The following is a 22,529-nucleotide window of genomic DNA, read 5'->3' as shown; positions in this document are numbered from 1 at the left end:
AAATCCCAGCCCCCTGAGCAAGGTCCAGAAGAGGGAGCTACTCCAGCACTGGCAGAAAGTACCCTGGGAGGGGCTTCCTTCAAACACACTTCCTGGGAACCATAAATAGAATAAATATTCACAGAGGTCCCGGGAGAAGTCAGAACACTCTTCTCTCCATGGAAGAGGAAGGGATTTGGGGTCCAGCCCTGCTCTTACCCCATGGGCAGGGGACTCCTAGGAGTCATCACAGAAAATCATGACATCAAGGATTCACAGTCATAAGCCCTGGCTGGTGACCCTAGAAAGAGGGACCCCCAGGGCTAGAGGAGCCCAGCTCCAGTCCAGCAGTGAGGAGAGGCCCCTGCCCCCAGCACGGCAGTAGAGTTCATTTCCCCCCCATCCCCTCTAAGAGCAGTGAGGAGCTGAGGGTGGGGAGAACACAACTCTTCTGATTCAGTTTCATGATTAAGGAGGAGTCAGTGTGAACCATGGGGAGCTGTGTGGTTGGCAGCAGGCAGAGGGTCGGGCCTGGCTGGGGGCCGGCGCTGCAGCATCTCCTGACGGAAGGCCTGGGAGGAACCAGGTGGGTAACGGGGACCAGAGGGAGTCTGAGGACCCCGAGGGTCAGTTCCAATGTCTGCTGTGATGTTGGTATAGAGAGGGCCCAGCTCTCGAGCCAGCAATCGGTATGTCAGTGAGTTCATCCCATCTTGAGTCCAGGAATTCCGGGTTCGGACCAGGAGGTCAAATCTGAGGATTAGAGATTGGAGACTAAGACCTGGAAAGGAACAGCCAGGAATCTAGGAACCTTCAGGAACTGCCTGGCTAGGGTGCAGAATCCTGAGGATCCAGTAGTAATTCCCAGGCAGCCCTCCCATCCTACCTGTGGGGATTTTCCTCGTTGCCCTTATCTCCTCGGTGCTTCACCATCTTATAGTGTCCCACAGATGTGGGGGGCCGAGAGATCTTCATCCCAGCCAGGCGTACCCTGTGGGAAAAGTGAGGGCAACTTGGAGGACCCAGAGCAGAAGAAAGCTGCTGACAGGTGAGCAAGAAGAGCTAAGGCTAGCAAGGACGGAATTGCACGTTTCTTTACACAAAGAACAGCTGCTGCTAACTAGGCAGAAGAAGTGCCAAGTACTGGAAGGGGAGAGAAAGTCAAACACAAAGAAAGAAATGGCTGAAGAGAATGTAAAAGCCTGGATGTATCCAGATCCTCGGGGCCTACTGCCAGGCACCCCGGGGGCTTTAAACAATTGGCAGAGGTAGATTGGCACCTCCCACCTTTGCTTCCTAAATGGCTCCCAGGAGCTGCCCCTGCAGTCTGGAAAGGACCGGGAGAGGAGCCATTTTCTCAAAAAGGGAGGGCAAGACTGGGAGTCACAGACCCAAGCTCAGCGATTCTTATTTAGACGAGTACTCTGCCACATCCCCTACCGCCCACCCACCTTAAGAAAAGAGTGGAACCAAGTAATCAGGACCTGGAAAGAAACAAACTCCCACTCTGACCCACAGTAGCAAGAAGTGAAGATGGCCTGGGAAGGTACTGAAAGAATACATACATTTAGAAATTGCTGGGTGCTTTACACACATACAGAAGACAAGAATTCATAGAGATGTCATGCCCGAGGACAAAGGGGGAGGAGAAGCAGTGGGTCCAGCATATCAAGTTCAAATAGTCAAATGACAGGAAATTGGGTCAGCTGAGGCTGAAGGTCAAAATGTTTCACATGCTAAAAATAAGCTGGCATCATGCCAATGGCCCAGGCTTTTTTTTTAAAAAAAAAAAAGTGGTTCTGGGCTATGTGGAGCTGAGCCTCTCCTCTCCCAGCCCTGAAAGGAAGTGTGGTTTGGATGCAACCCTAGCAGAGGCAGGACTAAACTGTCTCTAGGCCCCTTTCCAGCTCTGGAATCCCATGATACTATAGTCTACTGATCTGATCTCTCCCAGGGACATTACTAACCAGATCTAAGAGACTGAAGGATAAAAGAATGGGGAGCAGTATGCAAAGCCTGACCTGGGTAGACTGAAAAGACTAAGGGAGAGGAATGGGCACAGTGCAACACCAGGGAGCTAAAAGTTAGTGGTAAAGGACTATGGCTAGGGGTGGTCTCACAGGACAGTGATCCAGGCTGGGGTTAGGGAGGGAGGTGGTGGCAGGAAGTCTGACCTGGTAGCAATGTCATCATCCTCACCACCCCAGCCCCAGTATTCATTGGGGAAGCCATTCATCTTCAGATACTGGTCAGGAGTGAGCGCCGAGACCCCTCCAAAGTACTGGGGGTACGGGAGGCTGGGGAGAGAAACATCCTTGGATTCCACAAGTCTTCTGGGGGGCCATCCCCCCTTCTTCCACTGGGTGGTGGAATTCCTGCTTCCAGTACCCTCTCAAGCCCTCTACCTGTATCCAAACTTGTTCATGGCAACAGCAACATGCCGGGGTCCTCGGGGGTCACACACATACAGATTGTGGTCATTCTCTGGCAAGAGGTCCACATCATGCAAGAACAAGCAGTCCCATTCTTCATCACGCAGGGCCTCCCGCACCCCAACATTCAGCAGCTTTGCCCTGTTAAATGTTCCATTTCCAGCCTGGAAGATAATGGCGGAGGACCAAACTAGGTCTATAGGTAGCATGGAAAAGAAGCATAAAAGTGAAAAGAGGGAAATCAAAGTGGGATATGGGACAAGGAGAATGAAGAGAAAGACAACGTCTTTGTTTTTTCATTCAACAAAATATTTTTTGAGCATCAGTATGTGCCTGACACTTGCATGCTGCTATTTAGCATTTAATCCCGACAACAAACCAGCCATGTGGAACAGGTGGTACACTAGTTATCACTCTTTGCCTCATTTTAGCAGGTTGGGGATCCTGCTCAAGGTGACATATGGAACAAGTGGCAGAACCCAGAATTTTAGCCCAAATCTATCCACTTCCAAATTCAAGAACGGAAAAATCATGGAAGATTATAGGACAGTGGGAATATCCTTAAGGAGAAGTATGCGACTAACACGTTGGCAGAGCAGTGCCAGCTGCTGCTTTCTTTTTATATATGTGTGTGTGTGTGTATGTATTTTTTTTTTTTTTTTTTTTTTTTAGGGCTGCATTGGGTCTTTGTTGCTGCACGCAGGCTTTCTCTAGTTGCGGTGAGCGGGGGCTACTCTTTGTCGCAGTGGCTTCTCTTGTTGCGGAGCATGGGCTCTAGGCGCGTGGGCTCAGTAGTTGTGGCTCATGGGCTCTAGAGTGCAGGCTCAGTAGTTGTGGTGCACGGACTTAGCTGCTCTGTGGCATGTGGGATCTTCCCGGACAGGGCTTGAACCTGTGTCCCCTGCATCGGCAGGCGGATTCTTAACCACTGCCCCACCAGGGAAGCCCCCTGCTTTCTCACATTCAACAGTCTGACCCTCTTTTTTTTTTTTGTCTGCCCCTCTTAAAATTATTTCAGGGATCCATTATATGAGAGTGGAGTGGAATTTGTTTGAGGCTTCCTTATAAGAAAGAAAATCAGAAGGGTATGGGAATTGGGGGTACCTGGTGGATGACATAGATGCCATAAGCAAGCTGTTGACGTTGCAGGAACGGGTGCAGGTGGTAGAGCAGCAGGCGCAGGTGGTGCTCCCGGGCACGATGGGGCACAATGATGGCTGTTCGGGACCGGGGCTCACACCCTGCAGGGTGGTACCGGCCCCCCGGTTCCACCCGGGGATTCCTCTCCACAATCTCTGCCAGTGACGGCACTGGGCTAAAGGACACGGACACGGGACCCACTGTTGGGAGGGAATGGCAAGGTCAGGGATTAGAAGGGCAAGAAGAACTGTCCCTGGCAGTCTTATTCTGGGGCTCAGCTCCCCCAAGGGCTTGCTCAGAAACCTCACAAAACCTTGAGTTCCCCATCACTGGGACAGCTTTGCAAAGTCTGGAAGGTGAAGGCTCCTTACCTAGCCTACCTTCTTATTTGAGGGTTCCATAACTCCCCCCTGCCTCACAAGGTTAGAAGCTTACAGTTAGGGGATGGAGAGAACAGATGGACTTCCAACTAACTCACTAAACTAGGAGTGATCTACAAAAGAAGCAAGTCCTAGCCCAAGGCAAGCAGAGCCCATAAATGGGCTGTGGCTCAACCCAAGAGCCCAGTCGAAACTCCAAATTTAGAGTCCATTCTATCTCAACCTCAGCCTCCCTTCCAGTTACGTGAGCCTCCTGTTCTAAGACCCACTCCTGCCATCCTGTGCCTGTCCAAGCCTCCCTGTCCCCACACCTTGGCCTCGCCTTCACTTCTGCCTTCCTTCTGCACTCACCTAAGAGAGGAGATCGTTCTGGACAGTAGGGCAGACCTTGAGGAGCTGGGGGGCCCCCTGGGGCAACAGGGGCCCCAGGCAGGTGACTGAGGTTACTGTAGACATCATGAGGATGAGAGTAGTCAAATGTTGGCTCCTGCTCTCGGCCAAATAGAGCGCTGAGGCTTCGGAAGCCCCCCAGCGACAGGTACATCATGACAGCCAGCTGGGAGCCCACAAGCAGGGCCAGAGTGCAGGGTCGCTCCAGCAGCCTCCGCAGCATCCTGGGGTGTAGTCTGGAGAGGGAGAGAGGAGAGTGCTGGGGCAGGCAGGAAGAGAGCAAGCCAGCAGAAAGAGATCATTGGGCATGGATGAAGGCAGTGCCGGGGTAAAGAGGAAAAGAACAAAGTCACAGAAGGGAGCACACAGATGTATGGAAAGAAATAGAATGCTACCACTATCAGACCTACCACCTGTCACTTCCAGCCCAAGTTTCACTCTCCTCCACCCCTCCCTCAAACCACTCCTATCACCTACTATCAGTCCCCAAGAATGCTTACATCATTCATGTCCCAAGGTCATTTCAGAGCATTCTCTGGAGAACCTCCCTTCCAATTTTAGAGGGGGTAGAGATAGACTCACCTAGGTTCAAGCTGTCTTCTTCAGGATCATGGGGACTCCACGGGGTCCCGGGGGAGCAGAGATGTGAGGCATTATATAAAATTGGAAATGTCACAGAGGACAGAGAAAGGCTCCATCCAGCACTCCAACAGCAATCTTAGGACCAGCTGAAACAGAAGTGGTCAAGGATAGCCAGCCACCCGCAGAGGGGCAGACACGAGGATCAGGGTGAAGCCGGTTTCCCAGCTGGGGAAGGGAGGGAAAGTGGCTGGAGAGAAAAGGGATGCAGCAGTAGATGCTAGGTCCCTGGCCTCTCCCCCGTAACCCTCTAGTGTGTCAGATTCACTCTGTACTTAACCATCCTCCACCCCAGCAGGACCAACCTGTTTGGAGAGTGGGGAAAGGGAAGCTATCGGAGATCTTACTTTCGCCAGGGGGTGAGGCAGTCTTAACAGGACTGTGGAGTGGCCTCAAGAGAACCCAGGGAGGCGGAGGAAACTGGCTCCTTTCCGTTCTTCACGTTTCTGGGAGCTAGCTCTGCAGGTGCAGGGAGCGTGACCACCTGGGAGCTGCATGCAAACAACCTTGCAGCGCGGCGGGGAATAGGATGGGGGTAGCATCCCCTACCTTTTTCTACCTTTCCCCGGTCCTATCGGAGGTGGGGATCAGGGGTTATTGGTGAAATGAGATAGGGAGATGGAGGGCTGGGCAGAACCTGTCAGAGGTACCTGGGCTAGCTCACCTAGAGGGGCGTGGTCAGCGCTCTGCAGGGGCTTACAGCCCAGTTGTTTCGGAGCACCCTCATCCCACCCCAATCTCCTCCTGCGTTTGCTCTACCTTGCAATGTGAGCCCACCGGCCTCTGTCCATACTTGCACTTACGTCCCCCTCCCTGCTCAAGGCTGTCTCCAGCCTTTACCCAAAACTTCTCACCTTCCCAATTTCCCGAACCTTTCTCCCGTGCCTCTCACCCCACCAGCCCCAGACCACACACCTGACCTTCTGCAGCCAGTCTTCACCACCACCCCGACAGCCGGAAAGAAACCGCTGCCGCCATCTTGGAAGCGGGAGCTTCGGGGGCGGGGCCTCGCGTCACGGGGCGGGGCCTAGGGTGGAGCCGCCCCGGCCCGCGACGCGCAGGGTCTGAGCCCCGCGCGGCCTGTGGGGCACGGGTGAAGGTATCGTGCGGGCTTCTCGGGGCTCGATCCCTCGGGAGAAGGCGCGGGGGCTCATCCCCACCGGACCGACTTCCAACGGGATTCCACCCCCCACCCCTCACCCCTCACCCCTCACCCCTCACCCCTCAGACTTGTGAAAACATCAAGTCAAACCAGGACCTTTATCGGGGCCAAGACGTACTGAGAGGCCGGTGCATCGGAAGACCTCACTATCGCCCGAAGTTGACCTGAGCCCCTTTCCCAGTGTGTCAGCGGCGCCCCCTTTAACCTAGTGCCACTTATTATCAAAATTATTTCTTGCTCAGGGTACATCGTTGCGGACTCCTCTGGCGCATTTTTGTATCCCCAAGGTATCCCGTAGGCCTTGAAATAGAAACGGTTAATAAAACAAGGAAACGTTGAGTGTGGAGGGAAGGGCAGCGTCCGCTTTAATGTAAAAATGTGTTGCCCCAGTTGTTAGAGTAAGATGGACGCTTCGTTAATATGCAATATGTTTTATCTTGTGGCTTCTACTTGGAAGCAGATCATCACACTGAGGAAACTTAAATAACTCGCAGTGTCTGCCTCAAAAAGCTCATGTTCTTTTGTGCGGGGTCGGGGTGGGGGTGAAGGGGGTCAGGGTAGTTGTACACAATATAGTGTGATAAATATGATAGCCTAAAAATTGCACCTCATTCACAAGTTGAAGTTTGGGGAAGGTTTCCCAGAAGAAGTGATGACTAATGGAAAACCTGAAGGACTTGTCTATAGCATGTCCTTCTGTTTTATAAGATTCAGTCTCCATGGAGCTATTTTACAATTCTGTGTAGGTTAACTGATCCACATGCAAATTCTGTCCTGTCTGAGAGAGGTTCAATTAACCCCCTACTCCCCTCCTCACCCCGCCCCCCCCCCCCCCGCATTGTGGGAAGAACAAAACAGAACAATTTTGCCTCCATTTTCATATTTCTTTATTTCTGATCTGTAAATGTGTCTGTTTTTTTTTAACGAGTTATAACATCTGCTGGTTTCCTTATGAGTTAAATAAAATCTTTAACAGGTGTTCATTTTTATACGTGTATTGACAAAAACTCTCTCCTTGACCAAATTTTAGACAGGCTCCCCTGAGCCCTCTTTTCTAATAGACCTCATCCTTAGGCCTATAGCCATTTTTATCAAGAATCCTGCTAAGTCACTTTAGCAAGAATCCCCTCACCCTTAATTTCTGATCACCCTGGCCTGCCTTTAGCAAGAATTCTAAGTTGGTTGAGCAAGAGTCTCCCTACTCTTGATGTAATTTTCCGTCTACTGACTCATTCTGCTCATTGGCTATAACTATCCACCTGTCCTTAACTGTATTCAGAGTTGAACCCAATCTCTCTCTGATTGGGATAGCCTTGGCACCTACTGCAATAGTCCTGAATAAAGTCTTTCTTACCATTTTAACAAGTGTCAGAATAATTTTTTCTTTAACAGTGTGAGAGTCATAATTTTACCCTTTTCTGAAAATTATCTTTTAACAGGTGAATAGCGTTCTAGACACAGGAAACCACAGTGCAAAAGTCTGGAAATGAGGAAGAAATTAGGGAGCTGGGGAAATTAAAAAATGGATCAATAGGCTAAACAATAGAGTCAGGGGAATGGTTAAGATGAAACTGAAGAGGTAAATAGGTGACAGATAATGAAAGACTCCATAAACCACATTGAAAGAGATTGAGTTTTATCCTGTGGGCAAGAAGAAAGCCTTAAAGCGCTCTAAACAGAGAGTGCTACGATCAGAACTAGGAATTTTACTCCGGTGGAAACGAGGAGCATGATTGGAGTGGTCAAGACCGGAAGCAGGGACCTATCAAGGAGGTTACTGCAGCAATCCAGGAGTGAGATGAAACTCATGCAAAACAAGGTAATATCAGTGGGACTGGAAGGAAGAGGACACCTTTGAGAACTTCTAGGAGGCAAATAGGACTTGGTGATTGGCTGGATGTGTCAAGTCAGGGAGTTAGAAGACTCCAAGAGGACTCCCAGATTTCTTTTTTTTAATTAATGAATTAAGTAAGTAAGTAATTTATTTGGCTGTGCCTGGTCTTAGTTGTGGCATGTGGGATCTAGTTCCCTGACCAGGGATAGAACCTGGGCCCCCTGCATTGCGACCACAGAGTCTTAACCATTGGACCACCAGGGAGGTCTCGACTCCCAGATTTCTAATGTGGATCACTGGGTGGATGGTGGCGACATTTAATGAGAAACAAAACTTAGAAGAGGTGGGCTTCCCTGGTGGTGCAGTGGTTGGGAGTCCGCCTGCCGATGCAGGGGGCACGGGTTCGTGCCCGGGTCCGGGAAGATCCCACATGCCGCGGAGCGGCTGGGCCCGTGAGCCATGGCCGCTGAGCCTGCGCGTCCGGAGCCTGTGCTCCGCAACGGGAGAGGCCACAACAGTGAGAGGCCCGCGTACCGCAAAAAAAAAAAAAAAAACAAAACCTTAGAAGAGGCACATTTGGGGGAAACAGTAGAGATGACAAGTTAAACTTTGGACCTCATGAGTTTGAGGTGCCTATGGAGGCTCAGAATTAGATAATACTGGATTTGAATACAATGGCAGCTTTGAAACCCACTGGCTGTGTGATGTTGAGCAATACACTCTCTGGGTTTCATCCACACAGTGAACCCATCTTAAGTGGTTTTGTGATAATTCGTGAGAATTATGGAAAAGGGCCAGCAGACAGCAGATATTCAATACATCTGATTTTGAGCACAAAGTAAGAGCCAAGAAAAGCCCTCATTTTGTTTTTTGTTTTTTTTTAAAGATCTCACTGTGTAGTGGAAAAGACAGACATACAGAAACTTGAAACGTAGTTCTTCTAGAGGACACTTCCTCAGCCTCTGCTCCTCCACGGTGTTCTACTCTTGTAAAACTGACTTCACCTTCTTATGCCTCCTATCTACCATCTTCTGATAACTCCTCTACATTCATTTGCAAGCTCCCTGTTTTCAAGAACCTTCATCTCTACTCTTTTTCACCCTGGCCGCATCCTGGGCTTAGTCATCCCCTAGAATTGCTAGTTTCTGAAACCTTAAATTCTGATATGCTGGTTTCCACCACAACATCCGATCTTTCTGTATTCTGAAGAAATCCTGGGGTCTCTAGAGGCCCAGTCATGACACACAACATAACCGAAGAAACGCAGTCTAGTAATAAAAAAAACTAATTTAACATAATTTAAATCTTTACTTAGTTTCTCAAGGAAACATCAGAGGATGGGGGAGGGGAGAGTGAAGCAGGAGCACATTTTAATACACAGCTCAATGTCTTTAAAATCCTCTCTCCCCCACTTAACATTTTCTACCGAGATGGTAGCTTCTCCCCAAAACTACCCCTTCCAACTCGACTCAGTTGCTTTACAGTATTATCCACCAGCTTCAAGGCTGTTCACTTTACTTTGATTTTGCATAACAGAGCAGAGCCTGGGAGCTGAACTAGCAAGCACACCTTCCACCACTACCCTACTCTCCAAAACCCCTTATAGCTTACTTCTAGAAGGGGAGGCAGACACCTCCTCCAGGAACACTTCCTTGACCCCATATTCTATGCGCCTCTTCTATCATGGCACCTATCACACAGGTCTGGAATCTTTGTCTTACCTGACTGCCTTAGCCACCAGACTATGAACTCTCTGAGGACAGAGACCATGTCTTCCTCTTTATTATCCCCTGAAAGTAACCTACAACTTTTGGCACAAATTCTACAAAATAGCCCATTTTAGATCTGACCTAGAAAGTTCCTTGGTATACTTATTTTCTCAGGCCAATGCAGGAGTGGGAAGGGAACAGGGAACGGAAGAGATTTGAGGGGAAGAGAATCAGCATGTATTGACACTTACTAGAAGCCACACACAGGGCCAAGCATTTACATCATTATGTTCTTAAGTTCTGACAACCTCTCCATAACGCAGGTGGTAATATACCCATTTTACAGATAAAGAAACTGAGGCTCACAGAGATCAAGTAATTTAAGATCATGCCATTACATCCTGGCTCTTGCAAAGCTTAGATTCAGTCTGACTCCAAAAATCTGTGTCCTTTCCAGACACTGTGAGAGAATGATTTGATTCTAGTTTATAACAAAATGGCTTATTTATTGAACAAATAAGTGGGATGAACAATTCATTCTCACTGGGGAATTAGGTCAGTTAATATATTTCCTCTGACCCGTTTTCAGGCCCCAGTTCTCACATTTTCAGCTTCTCAATGCTTATTTGCATCCACATTATCAAGAGAATGTGCTAATGTATCTCTATGGAGTTGGACATGTGTATGTCAATGTGTGTCACTGTTTGTGTATTTGTCTATTACTGGGTTTGTAGGGCCTGTTATTGGTTGCTCAAAGACTGTGAGGGATGCCTTCAATCTATACTTCCTCCCCTCCCTTTCCTTCCTAAAGCTACTTAAGTACTCTGGGCCTGTCCCCATACAAGGTCCTATCCGAGGAAGTTGTTCGGAATTGTTGTCCCCCCCCTCCCCTCATCTGCCTCTTTCTGAGCATTTTTAGAAGTGGTGGTTTCCTGCAGCTGTCAGCTGGTTACTCTTGCTGCCAATGATTTTAGCTTGCCCCCAGCGACAGTCAACGGGGAAGGTGTTCGACTTGTTCAGAGGCATCGTCTGAGCCAATAAAATGTTACTACGTTAAGTTCTACTTTCTTCCCCCTTCCTCCCCCACAAGTCCTGACCGATGGGATGCTGGTTTTGTCAATTACTATCAATCTGGTATTTCAGAAAACAAAACACTGTAATACCGTATGGAGATTAAACAAGTGGAGCCAGAGATGGAGTAGAAACGTAACCGAGTAGCTGGTCCCACAGCACCCCTCAGGAATGCTGGCTCTCTCACCCCCACCACACAGATAGGGGTTGGACAAATGCCCAGATTTCCTCCGCTCTAATCACTGGAGTCGAGAACCTCAGGGACAGAAAGGACTTAGAGAAATTGGCCCAACACACAGTTACTGCTTCGACCTCTTCCCCCGCCTTGAACACACAGGCACACTTGCCATCCCATAAAATAGCTGTCCCTCTCTCCTTGAACTTCTGCAGGGACGGGGTTCTCTCAGCAGTCACCGACTCTTCTTCCTCCAGCTCATCACCATTCTTTTTCCCTTAAGGACCAGATACTTGAACTGTCTCCATGCCTTCTTCCTTCCTGTTATTCCTGTTTCTCCTCCTGCTTGTACACCCACATCCCAGCTCAGACCCATGAAGGCAATAATGCTCTCCCCACATCCATAGCAAGAACTTGTTGGACCCCTGACATCGGGATATTAGGCAGTCTACAGCCTGGGTCTGGCAAGGGTGGTATGGGCGAGAACATTCCAGGAAGGGGTGAGGCCTTGCTAGGGATTTAGGGCCAGGATACCCATCAATTCTCTTTGAGGAGCAGCTCTGTCTTCTCTTCTCTTTCACTGTATGCCTCCCCCCGGCCCCCACCCATCCAATCACACAGGTGTCCCCTAAACTCAGTAACTTTCTGGGAAAAACGGCTTCATGGCAGTCAGAAGCTTACTCAGTGAGTAAAGGGCTTTCTCTTAAAATAATTTATATAGGTGATTTATTACCGTAGGCACTAAAGAAATGTAAGAAGGGCTACCGTGGTTACCTGTTCCTCAAGGTCCAGCCCAAGACTCACCCTCCTTAACCCTCATAGCCCATTAAGCCCAGGCATCAATCTCTACGGTTCAATTTGCCCTCATCATACAGTTCTTTGTACCATCCAATATTTCTCTTTGAAGAACCTTCCCCCAGATTGCAGTGAGCATCTTTATGTGTGTGTTGTTGGCGTTTGTACTTTACATCTACTTAGCACAGAACTCCGCTTATAGTACCATCAGCTCATAGTATTAAGGTCTGTCTATAAACATGTTATTGGTGGTCCAATTTTGCTAATCAGATGAAATAGTTGAAGATCGCTCTGGCCTTGTCCCACTCTCCTGTTTCTCCCTCCTCTAGCCTGGTTGGTAGGAGGACAGGAGGAAGGGCCTGGGCCCAAGCACAGCAGTGGGGGCCATGCATACGGAAGAAAGGAGGCCGAGCAGAGCAGGGGGCTGCCCTGTTCCCAGTGCTGCCAAGGGAGTAAATGCCATACTTGGTGGTACAAAGTCCAGGGCACCGTGTAAGGCGCTGCCTCGTACAGAAGTTGAGCAGCGAAGCCCAGCCCCAGTGAGCAGAGTGTACACAACTGCTACACTCTCCACGGCTTGCCTGAATCCCCTAGTCCCAGCACTATATCCCGAGCAGTACTGGGCAGCCCAGCTAAGAGCTACTACGGCAGAGTGAAGCACCCCTAGTTCCCCCATTTCCCCCTCTTCCACTCCCTCCTCAGGGTCTTCTTTACCTATAGCTCCTCCTTCACCTCCACATTCAGCCCCTCTCCAATCCCTAGCAGTCCTGCTACTACCAGTCAAGACTCTAAATTCTTGCAGGGTCCACCTGCCGCCCTTTCCCAACCCTGTTCCCTTAAGCAGAGTCACCTGCTCAGACGGAAAAGTAGAACTGATTTCCGCCACCACTGAGCACCTGGCTCCCCCTCGCCTCAGCTCCCTCTCCATGCTTTTTTTTTTTTTGCCCTCCAGACTATCCCCTACTCCTCTTATTAAATTCCATTCTAACATCACATCTTCAAAGAAGTCTGCTGGGTTTACACTGGTTGATTCTGGGGACCCTGTACCAGTCACTCAGTAGTCATAAGGATAACCTCTCACATGGGTGCATCCTTCACTATTTTCTCACACGGGTACAGCCTTCACTATTTTGAAAATATTGTAACATTTGTTCAGAACAACCCTGTGGGAACAGGTGTGTTTTAGCCCCATTACACACATGAGCAACCGAAGGCTAAGTAAGCATCTGTGACTTACCCACCACTACCAGCTAGGAAGATGCTGAACCCCAACTGAGATTCAGACCCATCGGTTCCCGCTCCAGTGCTCTTTCTACAGCAGCTTCCCCCAACGCCCTCAACTAGCACTCCCATTACTAAGCGCTTGTTTGTTTTGACGGTAGTGTTCTAGTTATCTTTCACATTCGTGTTCTTGTCAATTGTGCTTGTAGCCGAGTGTTTATTACGCCTCCATGTGGTTGGGAGCCTCCAGAGATCAGGGACAGAATTGTCCTTTCTCTGACAGTCCTTCAAAATCCAGGCTAGGGTTCTGCCAACCAAAGGAATTGGGCCTGGGGGACAAGGGCAGGCAGGGCTGACGCAGATCCTTGCCACACTCAAATGCACCGCGGACTCCATGGACAGTGGAGCTGAGGACGGTAAGGTGGTGATAATAATAACTGACGGCAGCTGACATTTGTTGGGCACTTACCAAGTGCTAGGCATTATGCTAGTTCTTTATTTACATTAATCCTTACAACATATTTCCAAGGGAGGTATTATTATCGTCAAATGAGGAAACTAGTGTTCAGAGATGTGGAGCCAGGGTGCAACCCACATCTGTCTGACTCCAAAAGGAGCACATAAATAGCAGAATTCAATTTATATTTAAAAATATGATAATCCCTTACTCCCTGAAGGCCTATCCTACCCTTGACTCTTCCTCTCCCAAAAGAAAATTCAGGGAGAGGAAAGCTAGGCAGGAGGAACCTCACACACACACATCTTCTCACACACACACACACACACACACACACACACACACACACACACAGAGAGAGATCACTTACACCTATCACCACCACCCTGGATTTCCTAGACAGGGTGAGGGCTACGAGGGCAGGGGGTCAGTTTCCCCAGGACCCTAGCCCTCATCCCCTTCCCTGGTGCTAAATAAAAGTGAATAAATACTAAATAAATACAACCGGGGTCTACCCTGCCTTCCCCCTCCCTCCTGTGACCAGCAGGGCAGAGGGGGCAGTTTAGATAGGGGACTATCTCCCAGCCCCTTCCATCCACCAGCCATCCAGGGCAGGAAACCCGGGCAGGGCCAGCCTGCTCGGTAAGGCAGAGAAGAGGGGCGGGCTCACCTCACAGCCCCTCCCCAACTGTGTCTCGGTGCGAGGCAGCTGCCGAACCCCCTCATTCTCCCAGCCAAGTCCGAGGCCCCGGTGCCCAGAAAGGGCAGCCGGGACGGTGAGGTTATTTCCTGCCCGCCCAGGAGCGCCGCCGGAGGATCTCCAGAATCTGTGCCTTGCGGTGCACCCAGTCCTGGGGAGGGGGGCGTGGCGTTGAAGGGGTTGGCCAGGGCACGAAGAAGCTGTAGCGGAGGCGTACGTTCTGGGGGTTGCCAGCCACCAGGACCTGCAGCGTCAAAGGCTGAGCCAGGGGCCCGTGGCCGGACAGTGTCTCCGAGGCTGCAGTGGCCCCGCTGTAGCGCAAGCTGACTGCCCCGGGCAGGACCACGTCTGTGGCGGAGGGTATCAGCGTGTATTCACCATTGAGGGCATAGGAGCCATCGGGGAGCTTCAGGGCCAGGTAGAGGCTCCGGACACCAGGGGTACCCTGCTGCCGGACCAGGATGTGGGTGGCCCCTGCGGGGATGGTGACCACATCGTTGTATCCGTACCTGTGTGCAAGGAGTAGAGGAGAACTCAGCATCTCCCTGAATCCTCTCAGCCTTTCTGAGCTGTGTTTGTTATGATCGTATGTGTATAGAAGGTTGTCTCCCCAGACCTACGTGAGCTGTCCAGCCTAGATCTGAGCTACATGCAAATGTGCCCTCCTTCCTCCTCTCTGGGCCTTTACACCTGCTGCCCCCTTACTGATGTCCCCATCTAAGCCCCGCCTCCTTGGTGCCTGTCCAATTCCTATTCTTCCTCCAGAAGGGAGGTCACCTCCTGGGAAGCCTTCCCTGATGCCCACAAGTGCCCTCACAGCAGCCCAGGCTGACACCTTTGAGCAGGTGGGACACTGCGCTGTAACTGTGAACTCGTCTGTCTCCGCTACTAGACTGTACGTCAGCTCTTTGAAAGGAGAAGCAGTGTTGAGTTCACCTCCGTATCCCCAGGGCCCAGGACAACATCCAGGAAGGTGGGAGGAGGAAATAAATAGTGAACGAACCTGAATTTTCTGAAGGAGCCAGACTGCTTGCTGCAGCTAGAACCATCCCCACCGCACACCATGCACTTGTCAAATTTCTTTTTGGAGCCAATGACGCGGTCACAGCCGGCATGGATGCAGCGACCCTGGACACAGACTGAGGAGCTGTCTGGAGAACAGGGGGTCCCATCTACCACCTGAGGAGAAGAGAGGGAGTGATGAAAGGGTCTTCCTTAGTCAAAACGGGTTGGTAAGTCGAACAAGACCCATATCCCATCAGGGAGGGGATGCCAGAAAAGTTGGGTCAGGGAGGGGATGTGGATGGAGTGTGGAGGGAACCCCAGCCACTGTAAGGGATGATAATCATAAAAGCCACCATTTTCAGAGCACTCACTATGAATTAGGCACGGTGCTAAGTGCTATATAAATCTCAAAACCACTATTTGAAGTTTGTAGAGATGGAACGCTGAGGTTTAGAAAGATTAGGAGCTTGCCCAAAGGTTACACAGCTGGCAAGCAGAGAAGCCAACACGGGAATTGCAGGTCTGAGTCCCAACCCCAAGCCCTAAATCTTGGTGGTACCGTCCCAGCTGGACACTAGAGGGCAGTCAACGCGCAGGCTTTCTCCCCAGAACAGGGGTGAAGGATGCCAACCCGCTAGGCTTGTTCTTTCTTCAGCCTCAACCCAGGGCCCTATCACAGAGGGAGGGGTGCGGGGACATTGCTGTCTCCAGGAGGCCTGTCCAGTGAGGGACTGGCCATCCATGAGCTCAGTGAGGCCACCACTGTAATTTGCCAGACGAGCCCATGGGAAGGGGGTCAGAGAAGGGCCCAAAAGTCCACGCACTTCCATTCTCACAAAACGGAGCACTGGAAGATGGGGGAGAGAGAGGAAAAGAAACCAGGGGAAATGGGACAGGCTAGAGCTGCCTGATTGGCAACTTATCCAGAGTCCAGGGCTAGTTTTCTAAATACCCCTGGCCAGAGAAGTCTGAGTGGGCCCCGGGCATGGCTGTGGGAACGCCAGCAGTAGTGCTGTTTGGGATCTCTGCCACCAGAAAGTAGAGGGCGGGTTGGGTAGTGTGTGAGCTTAGACGGGGCCCTGGGACATCCTGGTTCTCACCCGTGGCTCCAGCACATAATAGTAGCCCAGTGCCCGGGCCTGGCAGGTGAGTTTGCACTGGTCCCGGGGCGCCACACCTGTGTAGCGAGGAACCCAGTCCATGGGCCCTGGGAAGTTCTTGAAGAGGTCAGTGCGGTGGTTGTAGGCAGCACACTGCTCTTCACGGAAGGTCAGTGCTGTAGGATTAAAATGGACAGTCAGAGCCCCTCTCTCCTCACGCTGCCCCACCAGCCCCTCCACCGAGCCTCTCAGACCTCCAGACAGTACGGCAGCTCTCTCCCCCACAGACTACCTGTCACTTTCCTGAAGGGTAGAGTCATTCCCCCCAACAGCAGGGGCAGTCAACACCTCCTTGGTCCCTGAACTCAAGGGACAGTCCTTTCCGTCCTAGCCATCCCTCCCAAGGCTCCCATCCCCCCCACTCCTCACCTGAGCCAGTTGGGCAGTCCTGGGTATTGCAGGAACGAAAGCGGGTATGGCGGCCCTCACAGTACTTGCCACCATTCCGGGGGATGGGCCGTGTGCAGTCCCGGGAAGAGAACTGGACACCACCTCCACAGCTCCGAGAGCAGTCACCCCACGATCCCCAGGGGCCCCAGCCACCAGCCTGTGGGATCTGCAGAAGGACAGAATGGAAGAGTGGGATGAATACACTCTCTTGGGCTCAGGGCCACTCCCTCCTCCCCCAGGCCCTCTGCCCCTCCCCTGCCCTTGGGATCTCACATTGAAGTCCTGGAGCTGGTCCACGTGGAGGCAGCGGCCACCCATACAGGCCTGTGCGGGCCCACAGGGGGTACCATCAGCCCAGGGTGAATGCTTGGTCTGGCACATGGAGTGGCCATTGAGATGGCCAGAGCACCAGAGGGCAGCACAGGGCGGCGGCAGCTGCGGACAATGGCGTGAGTCAGGCCCAAAGGTCAGCTGGCACTGGCGGTCAGCATCATAGTCCTTGCCGGGGAAAGTCACAGGCAGATGCAGGGGAGCCTCTGGCTTGTCTAAGAGACAGTGCCCTGGGAAAAGAGGCAGGGGTATGACGTCACCAATAGGTTGAAGGGGTGCCAGCCTTGGGCTCCCCAGGGCCTGACAGATCCTAAGATCCAAATTCTAGGGCTGGAAGAAGCTTTAAGTAGCAGCTAAATGTATTCAATGCTTATTATGTGATGAACATCGGCTAGATGCTTGACCAACAGTATCGTGTTTAATCATGGCCAAAGCCTATGAGGTCGTTACCGTTATTATGCGTATCTTACAGATCAGCTACACAGAAGTGAGGTAACTTACAGTCACACGTCTACACACATCTAAAGAACAGGATCAGGATAGGAACTCAAAGCACTAGACCTTCCTACCTATTCCAACCAGCTACAGAATTCTTGAGTCTGCTTCTCCTCAACAGCGCTGCCCAACCATAGTCATACTGCTAGGCATGCACACCTCAAGTGACAAGGCAGTCACCTCTTTCACAACTAGCCCCTTGCAGTGTTGGACAGCTGTGGCCCTTAGAAGGTCAGTTCTAATTCTATTGAGCCAAAACTTGCCTCCTGTAGCTGTGCTATTTATTTTGAGAGGAAGTGGGAACCACACAAAGGCAGCAGCATTTCTCACTCCATCCCACACTGCAGAGGAGGCACGTTGGAAGGAGTCAGTTTGGCCCATGTGAAATGCGGCAGAAGAGAAAGTACAGCGGGGGGCAGGAACTGGGTCCTGCACAGGGAAAGGGGAGGGCCATCTGCTTACCATAGCCATTGTCCAGGAAGTCAGTGATGAAGCGGGCACTGCAGGGGGACCAGGGCTCCTCGGGGTCCACGTGAGCCATCACAGGAGCCATGACATGGCGCGAGGTACTCCCAGGCCCATTCAGACCAACACATGGCTTTGAGTTGTCATGGAGCATGTTGAAGACATGGCCTGTGGGAGCAGAGGCCCTGTTAGGGTCCAAGGGTCTCATCCCTTTGCCCTCAGGGGGTTGCAGGCCCATCAGAAACCTGGTTGCAGGTATGGATGGTCAGATCCGTTCCCCATCCCAACCTGCCCCCAGTGTCTTTCTGGTGCTCCAAGGGCTTCTCAATATGTAGCCCCCCTTGCTCTGTCTCCCCTCTCCCCATGATACTCTCAGGGCCCCTCCCTACCCACTTTTCCTTATAGCCTACATTCCCAACCCTGATTCCATCCACTCTATCACTGACTCTTGTGAATAATCTCTCTCAGTGCTGTGCCACCTCCCCTCCAAACACAGTTCACAGTAGATTTCTACACACTATCTCATTTAATAGAAAAATCTAAATGTTTGTCTACATCCGGAGCAGAGAAGGGTAATGGCCCTGGACCTAGGCCTGGGGAAAAGGAAGAAACACCTTGTGACTTGCATTTGTACCCTGGTGAGCTCACTGTCCCCTCACCTCACCCCTGATAGCTCTCTCACTCATCACAGGTGCCCCATGACCCCACCCCTGACTTACCCAGTTCATGGGCAGCAGTGAAGGCTGACTGGAGCCCGTCATCCTCCACGATAGCACAGCTCCGAGCTGGGTCACACACAGTGCCCACATCAGCCATGCCTAGAGTGTCACAAGTAGAGACCCCACACAGGTCCTGTGGAGAGGGAGATCAGAGACAATACATGAGGAACCAAGACACCAGCATCCACTGAGCTGAGATCCAGATTAGTGGAGACCTGGGCACTGCGTATCCAGCACTGTCAGGGCCCAGATAGCACTGGCAGTGTGGCTGGGGCCGGGCACCATGTTGAACAACTCCAGGGGCACCATTGACATCACGGTCTGTGCAGTGGTGCTTCTTGGAGTTGTGCAGTGCATGGCCTGAGGTGCTGATTGGGGCCTCACCTGACGGGTAAACAGAATGGCCGTGTCAAAGTGGTCAGGGTCCGAGTCCTCGGGGGTGTTGAGTCCTCGCTGCCAGGCACAGAAGCTGCGCAGGGTCTGGGCGGCACTGGGCCCTACTTGGGGCCCTTCCTCACCTGGCCCCAGAATCACCAGCCGAGTCACCACCAAGCTGACAGGGTTGCGGATGCTTGGGTGCTTGAAGGCCTTGGCCGCCGCTGCCATGACCGTCAGCAGGTAGCGCTTTAGCCCAGCACCGTGAAACGCCGCCATCTTGTCATCTGCCACCACCAGGGTCTCCACAAATCTACTCAGTGAAGCAAAGCGCTGGAGAGGAAAAAAGGGGAGGAGGATCCTGAAATAGCCTCCCAGACCCATGGATCACTTCTCCCCTCCCTTACTTCCTGGGTCTGGAACTCAGCAGAGCCAGCTGGGCCACATACATCCCACGGGATTCCTGATGGGTCTCGGTGGGGCCTCCCCCCCAACTCCAAATCCCAGGGCTTTTGTGGTAACGCTGAGAAATCATCTGCTGGTTCTGAGAAGGGGAGGGGATGGGGATGCCACGTCCCAGGGCTATGTGGGCCCAAGAGGTGAAAAGCAGCTGGGACTGCCTCTGGGAGGGACTTTGGGGTCCCCCATGCCTGAGTGTGTCTGGGGCTGCAGGACTGGGGCTAGAGGGCTGGGCTGCAACGTGTCTTCCCTGTGTGGTTGGAGGAACAATTCAGTCAGCAGCTAGGGCCAGGGCCAGATTTCAGCGTGGCGGGTGTGGAGGGAGCGTCTGGTCTGGATTAAAGCTAGAGAGGGAGGGAGGAAGGACGGGAAGAAGGGGGGAGACTGGGAGTGGGAGGGAGGAAAGGATGGAGCCTCAGGCAGCCTTGCAGTCAGTCCGCAATGTGGGAAGGGGACGGACCAGAAGTGGGTTCAGGATGCCTTTCCTCCCCGGCCCACTCCTGCCCTAGTTTGCAGTTTGCCAGAACAATTTTGAAGACAGCATCAGAAGCCAGAGGCCAGTCTCTTGGGCCTCAAACCTCACTCCTTTAGCTGGTGGTGAAAATCAAATTTGGGGCCCAGAAAAGAGTCAAGGCCAAGGGGCTATCAGGAGGGCCTCCTTGTTGGGGACTGTGCCAGTAGGATGCCATGGCCAGGCAGGGTCGGTGTGGAGAGAGAGAGCGGTCATTCCCAGCATAGCGTCTCTGACCCAACCCTGGGAACCCCCTTGGGATCAGCGGTCTGGCTAGGAGAAGGGTTGGGGCAGGGAAAAACCAGAGCCTTCCCAGGAAAGGAGGCCAGTGGAAAGAGAAAAGGCAGACAGAAGGGAGGGAAGCAGCAGGCTGGCCAGAAGTGGAAGTGGGTGGAGAGAAGGTGAATAGGGGTCAGTAGGACAGACATGGCAGGAGGACACTGCAGGACACAGACTCCAGGGCTGCCTACCTTGGCTCTTCGTGGGCTGGAACTGGGGCTCCCGGGAGGAGCCTGGACGTTGCAAATGGGGCCCTGGCCGCTGGCTGGACTCTTCCGGCGTAGGATGTGAGCCCCAGGCCCACCAGCAGAGTTAGGGGTGCCTCCTTCCAGGGGCTGGATGTGGAGTTCGGTCCCTCGATACTGCAGCACCCCTAACAGGGCTCCCCCATCCCAGTGCAGAGATGCCACCGACTCCGGATCTCCGTTGATGGTGCCAGTGAGGTAGGTGCCCGGCTCTGCCCCGCCCAGGAGCTCAGGCGCCCGGCCCAGGTATTGCACCGTCAGCCCCTCCACCCGCACGCCGGGGTCCTGCTCCAGCTCTAGTAGCAGCGTCTCCCCAAAGGCTGGCAAGCGGTAGGACAGCCTGGCAGGGGTGCCCAAACCAGGCAGGACGCTGTCGTTGAGCTTCTCTGGAAACACGATCTCCTCCTCCCGGGGGAGGGGGCTGGCCGGCCAGGCTGAGGGCAGGAGGGAGGCCAGCAGCAGCAGAAGCAGCTCGGAGACGGGCACGCTGGGGAGCAGCAGGCGGGGTTGGATTCCCCACAGGCAGCACTCCGCCAAGCCCCTCCCGGGATGCGAGTCCGTCCGGGACATGGCACTGGTGCTGAAGCTGGGAGGGACTGAGGCCATCTGGGCACCAAGTCCTCCCTGCCCTGGCTTTGGAAAACTCCTCTCTGCAGCCTCGGGGCTCGGACCCCAGCCAGGGTCAGAGGCAGAATTTTCAGAGGGTCTGGGGACCTTCAGAGGAGATGGAGAAAACTTGGCCCTTAGGCTTAGGAGAGGTGCCTTAGTGGTCTGGTTCCTCCAAACTCTCCTCCCACACCCTCCTCTCCTGGATCTTTGTTTCTCCCTGCCTGTGTCTTCTGCAGCTTCTTTGGCCTCTCCTTTTGCACTCCCTCAGACTCTGTCTGGCTTCGCTTCTGTGCCTGTCCTCTCTCTGCCTCCTTCCGCCGTGCCTTTGTTTCTGTCTTTCTCCTCCTCTCTCTCCCGTGTCTATGAGTCTGTGGGTCTCCCTGTGAGTTCTTCCCAGCCTTTCTCCGCGCCAGCTCTTTTAAGCATCCTGAGCCACTACGATTGGCTGAGCTATAAGCCATTCAGCCAGGAGCTCTGGTGGTAGGACTCAGATGGGTGTTTCATTGCTTCCCAAAAATCTAGTTTTTGTTTTCCTTTAAAAAAAAAAATGGGACTTGCCCAGGGGAGGGGAATCTCTAGCAGCCGGATGGATCATAGGCACTGGGCCAGCTGATGACATAGTCTTTTCCCAAACCCCACGGTCAGCTCTCAGCTGTCTCTTTCCCTTTTTGGTGGGACAGAGCCCCAGGAGGGGTAGGAAGTCAGGGAAAGGGCCTGGACCACACGCGGAGAAGGGACCACGGTCCCAGGAGAATTCTAGCTCCCACTGTCTAACCTGGCACATCCTCCCTTTTCTCAGGGATCCCTCATGATGCCCTCTGCCCCTAGAGGCTGGTTTCCAGGGCCGAGGGAACTGAGTGAGCTGCCAGGGAAAGAGGGTGGGGAACAGGTAAGGAAGCATCAAGACGGCCGAACAAAGGAAGGAGGTGGCTTGACACTGCTCAGGATGGGACCGAGAAGCTGGAGAGAGTACAGGAGGCAGGGAGAAGGGGCAGGCAAGGAGACAGTGATCAGGGAGTGTACTGCCCAAAGGTACGATGAGTCTGCTTAGAATGGGCACACGGGGCCGGCAGAGGACAAGGCAGGAGGGGTTAACGACTCTTCCTTCTACAGAAGGGAGCTCTAGGGTGGCACCTTCTCTCCCTCAGGATCCCCTTTCCTGAATTACCATTCCCCGCCCCCTCAGAAGCCCAGACAGCCATTCTGCCTCCAGCCTCCATTCCCCCCAGAACTCCCCCTCCCCACTTCCTGACTCCCCATTTCCCTGGCCCAGCTCCCAGTAGCTTCCCCCAGGCTCTTGGCCCTGCTCCTACCCACTCCCAACTGCCCTAAACCCTCCCCCAGCCTCAAGTCAGCCAGCCCCCAGCACAAGAAAGAAGTGCTCTCTCAGGAACCCAGAAGTA

At 52.6% G+C, this 22,529-nt stretch overlaps 2 protein-coding genes across 3 annotated transcripts; both read right to left on the bottom strand.

The window, feature by feature from the left end:
* Position 1: 1 nt before the first annotated feature.
* On the bottom strand, positions 2-5,900 carry B4GALT3 (beta-1,4-galactosyltransferase 3). The gene is given in 9 exon segments (XM_082832477.1): positions 2-732; positions 866-970; positions 2,154-2,276; positions 2,385-2,602; positions 2,605-2,607; positions 3,516-3,751; positions 4,283-4,557; positions 4,904-5,049; positions 5,876-5,900. Coding segments are annotated over 7 exon segments (1,221 nt in total). The 5' UTR covers positions 4,545-4,557; positions 4,904-5,049; positions 5,876-5,900; the 3' UTR covers positions 2-458.
* An 8,148-nt stretch (positions 5,901-14,048) lies between these two features.
* Positions 14,049-21,115, bottom strand: ADAMTS4 (ADAM metallopeptidase with thrombospondin type 1 motif 4). Of its 2 annotated transcripts, none has more exons than XM_082864517.1 (9): positions 20,464-21,115; positions 19,033-19,356; positions 18,649-18,781; positions 17,927-18,097; positions 16,913-17,199; positions 16,619-16,805; positions 16,190-16,365; positions 15,088-15,263; positions 14,049-14,593 (listed from the first exon to the last, which is right to left on the bottom strand). In XM_082864517.1, exons 1-9 carry the CDS (start codon positions 21,085-21,087, stop codon positions 14,167-14,169), a joined length of 2,505 nt encoding a protein of 834 aa, XP_082720643.1. In that variant the 5' UTR covers positions 21,088-21,115; the 3' UTR covers positions 14,049-14,166. The 2 variants fall into 2 exon arrangements, with proteins under 2 accessions (XP_082720643.1, XP_082720644.1); XM_082864518.1 differs by having other exon boundaries at positions 14,049-14,432; positions 20,464-21,091.
* Positions 21,116-22,529: the final 1,414 nt, after the last annotated feature.

Source organism: Leucopleurus acutus, assembly GCF_964270905.1.
Source record: "Leucopleurus acutus genome assembly, chromosome: 2".
In the NCBI taxonomy this organism is placed as follows: Eukaryota; Metazoa; Chordata; class Mammalia; order Artiodactyla; family Delphinidae; genus Leucopleurus; species Leucopleurus acutus.
This window is presented reverse-complemented; position numbering and strand designations above follow the sequence as displayed.

Bases quoted from the DNA above. Each gene is read 5' to 3' on its own strand.
- ADAMTS4 (XM_082864517.1), bottom strand. From the start codon at position 21,087: ATGTCCCGGACGGACTCGCATCCCGGGAGGGGCTTGGCGGAGTGCTGC. The intron at 19,357-20,463 runs GTAGGCAGCCCT...TTTCCTCTCCAG, and splicing joins CCAGCCCACGAAGAGCCAAG to CGCTTTGCTTCACTGAGTAG. The intron at 14,594-15,087 runs GTTCGTTCACTA...CCTTGCACACAG, and splicing joins GGCTCCTTCAGAAAATTCAG to GTACGGATACAACGATGTGG.